This window comes from Dromiciops gliroides, chromosome 6 (genome assembly GCF_019393635.1).
Source record: "Dromiciops gliroides isolate mDroGli1 chromosome 6, mDroGli1.pri, whole genome shotgun sequence".
Taxonomy (NCBI): Eukaryota; Metazoa; Chordata; class Mammalia; order Microbiotheria; family Microbiotheriidae; genus Dromiciops; species Dromiciops gliroides.
In genome coordinates this window covers 19,983,819-19,987,837 of record NC_057866.1, presented here as the reverse complement: position 1 = coordinate 19,987,837, position 4,019 = coordinate 19,983,819, and the positions used below count along the sequence as shown (strand labels likewise).

At 37.1% G+C, this 4,019-nt stretch overlaps 1 protein-coding gene across 1 annotated transcript; it reads left to right on the top strand.

Moving 5' to 3' along the window:
* Positions 1-2,379: 2,379 nt before the first annotated feature.
* On the top strand, positions 2,380-3,324 carry LOC122731673 (olfactory receptor 5D13-like). Its single transcript, XM_043971928.1, has one exon. The coding sequence runs from the start codon at positions 2,380-2,382 to the stop codon at positions 3,322-3,324; it is 945 nt and encodes a 314-aa protein (XP_043827863.1).
* Positions 3,325-4,019: the final 695 nt, after the last annotated feature.

Below are 4,019 nucleotides of genomic sequence, written 5' to 3'. Positions count from 1 at the left end.
TAAAGGTTTGCCAGGTAGGGGGCAGCTAGATGCACAGTGGATAAAGCACCGGCCCTGGATTCAGGAGAACCTGAGTTCAAATCCAGCCTCAGACACTTGATACTTACTAGCTGTGTGACCCTGGGACAGTCACTTAACCCTCATTGCCCTGCCAAAAACAAACAAACAAATAAAATGCTTCTTCCTAAAGATTTGCCAGGTGTTCAGGCCCTGAACTAGCTACCATTTCCCAACTTTGGTTTTTAATTCCTTCACTATTTATCGTAAAGCAAGAAGAAGCATATGGGTATAGTGGAAAGAGAGTTATATTTGGAATCTGGGAGATCTGTGTTGAAATTCTATCTCTGAAACATTTAGTGAGGAACTCTGAGAAAGTCAATGAACAGAGGATCCATGAAACAAATGCCTAAGCTGCCAAGCCATGAACTCATACTTTCTAACTCAAAATTATTTATTCTTGGACACAAGTCCTAGAAATGTTTGCAATCCCTCCCCACTGCCCCATATTTCTTCTTATACCCCACTTTATAAATACATCTTCTGTTCTTAAAGGTCTGGTCCTACTAGGCACTATTGGTGCAATATTTAATTGATCACTCACTAATACTTGTTTTGCTGAATCATTTCTTCAATAAACTGGAGAGACCTTGGTCAACTTTTTAAAAAATGACTATGAAAGGATAACACAGAGAATGTAAATGGATTTTGAAGATTGTAGGGTTGGGTATCAAAGACAGACACTTTTCTATTTCATAATTTGGTGTTAGATTCTATTTTTTCATGGTTTTCCCTGTAATTATTTTTGTTTGGCATCTTAAGGATATGAATATGAGTATTTTAAAATATGTTTATCCTTTTCCATGTGTCACTGTACTAACACAAATAAATATCAACTGAGGATATGAGTAAAAGACAAACAATAAGTAGTCTTTGGTCTGATGCAGTCATTGTTCTAATAATGGAAGACAACATTTTAAGGGTGTAGTGGGCAGATAGGAGTGTTTCAAAGTGGGAAACCACAGAGATGGTAATTGGAATTGCAGACAAATTGATTGATATAAACTGTCTAGAAATGGCAGTATTTATTTAATTACTTTTCCTAAAGCTAGAGGTATCAAAAAGGAGTGGGTGACTTACAAGAGTAATATAGCATGAAAATGATTGGAGAGCAGCAGAGTGGTGGGTCTATTTCAAGGTAACTATGGAAGATTCTCGCAAATATGAGTATAGGTTCATCCTTTATTGCATTCCTTCTACTGAAGTCCTTTAAAAAGCTCAGTGCAAACTCCACTGTTGCAAAGACAAATCCATCTCAATATAAGGTTCCTTTTTTTTTTTTTTCCCTTAGAAAATGACACTTTGGGGCAGCTAGGTGGCACAGTGGATAGAGCACTGGCCCTGGAAGTCAGGAGTACCTGAGTTCAAATCCAGCCTCTGACACTTAACACTTACTAGCTGGATGACCCTGGGCAAGTCACTTAACCCCAATTGCCTCACTAAAAAAAAAAAAAAAAAAAAAGACACTTCCAGGAGGAGGTATTGGAGTTCCCACTTCAGGAATTTAAAGAGGTATAATATACAAAGGGGATTAGCTACTTGTTGCTCTCAGGACACAGAATATGGACCAAGGATTAGAAGTTCTAAAGACAACCCTAGATAAATGAGGAAATAATTTCTCCTAATGCATTGTTGTTTTTGTTTGGACTTGTGAATCCCTCTTATGTAGAGATGGTGGTAGAGCAGTTTACTCCTTGTGAGCAAAATTTCTATCTCAGCAGATCTTGAACTTTACTATAATTTGTCGTCTTATAGGGTTATCTGAAGCACTGAGGTAGTGATTTACTCCAGGTCGCACAGCTAGCATGCTTCAGAGGCCACACTTGAACTCAGATCATCCTGACATTGTATAGCCATTGAAAAACAAAAAGGCCTGCAGCAGGAAATAGTGCCTTTCTCTTTACTTGAGGTGATAAGTATAGCTTAAATAATGGATCAGTATTAGTTAGATAAAAGATAGTGGAAAGGGCATCCTTATATCCTAATGCAGGTTGGGCTAGATGCCTTCTGAATCCCCTTCTCTTAATTCACAAAAGAATCTCTCTCTCTCTCTCTCTCTCTCTCTCTCTCTCTCTCTCTCTCTCTCTCTCTCTCTCTCTCTCCTCTTCTTCTTCTTCTTCTTCTTTTTTGCTGAATTCTCTAAAAGTGAAAATATTTTTTACAATAAAACTTATTTTAAAATTAACCCAAGTGCATCTTCCAAGATACCTATTAATAATGCATTTTCCTTAATCCAGGATTTTATTCCCTATGTTCCCTGAGTAACTTTTTTTATTTCATTTTCTCCTCAGAATTCATTTTGAATTCTTTTGAAGAGGAGCCATGATAACCACTGACAAGAATCAGAGTGCTTCAGTCATCTTCATCCTTTTAGGATTTTCAGATTATCCGGACCTCAAAGTCCCCCTCTTTCTTCTATTCTTGACCATCTACATGGTCACTGTCATGGGAAATCTGGGCATGATTGTGATCATTAGGATCAACCCCAAACTCCATACCCCCATGTACTTTTTCCTTAGCCACTTGTCCTTTGTGGATTTCTGCTACTCCACTGGAGTCACACCTAAGCTCCTAGAAAACTTGGTTGTGGAAGACAGAACCATCTCTTTTGAGGCTTGCCTCACACAGTTCTTTTTTACTGCTGGCTTTGTCGTCATAGAGACATTCCTACTAGCAGTGATGGCCTATGACCGTTTCATGGCCATTTATAAACCCTTGCTTTATACTGTTTCCATGTCACAGAAACTTTGTGCCTTTCTGGTGGCTGCAGCATATTCATGGGGCATCCTTTCTTCTCTAATATTTACCTACACTCTCATTATTTTATCATTTTGTGGGACTAAAGTTATTAATAATTTTCTCTGTGAGTATACCGTCATCCTCTCAGCCTCTTGCTCTGATAAACACTTTAGTGAAATAATATTTTTTATTGTTTCTAACATTGATGCACTTTGCACCCTATTCGTTATCCTCACATCCTATATTTGTATTTTTGTCACCATTATGAAAATGCATTCAGGGAGTGGGAGACGTAAGGCGTTCTCAACCTGTGCCTCTCACCTGACTGCTGTTACCATCTTCTATGGGACTATTCTCTTCCTCTACTGTGTTCCTAATTCCAAAAGCTCATGGCTTATGGTTAGAGTGACTTCAGTTTTTTATCCTGTGGTAATCCCCATGCTGAATCCACTAATTTACAGTCTGAGAAACAAAGACGTAAAAGAAACCCTCAAGAAATTAATGAATATTGAAGCTTCTACTCAATAAAATTATTTGTCATCAAAATGTGCTTCCTGATTGAACTATTGCCAGAGAATTTGTGGTCAAAATCAACAGAAGAGGAAATTAATTTATTCCTAAATAAGAGCTGTATAGACTGATATTAGCCAAGTGTTACAATCTCTAAGAAAGATATTTCACATAATGGGTCACATTAATGGATTTCTCTAATTTCCAACTCTGCAAAGGAGTGATATGTTTTCATATATGCCTGTATGCAACCAAACTATACTTTATAAGTCCTCAATATTAATCTTCCATTGTTTTCTAGTTAATATTCTTTCCACTAACACTGTTTTAACATGTACACTATTATTGCTATTATTGTTATTTTGTCAGGGTTATTATTGGGGTTTTTTTACACCGATTATTTCCCTTTCAATCAATTCATGACTTTCCATGCTTCCCTGTATTTGTCATGCTCATCATGTCTTACAACACAGCAACATGACATTATATTCATGTAACACAATTTGTTCATTGTGAGAGATAATTGTTAATAACTAATATCTTGGGGTAATTAAGAGCCTTCCCCCTTCTTCCACAGTCCTTCATGGTTTTTTGTTTGTTTGTTTTGTTTTGTTTTGTTTTTCTGAAGGACTTTACTAGTAAGGTTTGGACTAATTTTCTTGCATCAGACCATATCCAGATAGAAGCTTTTGTGTTCTGTTCTGCTTGGGTGG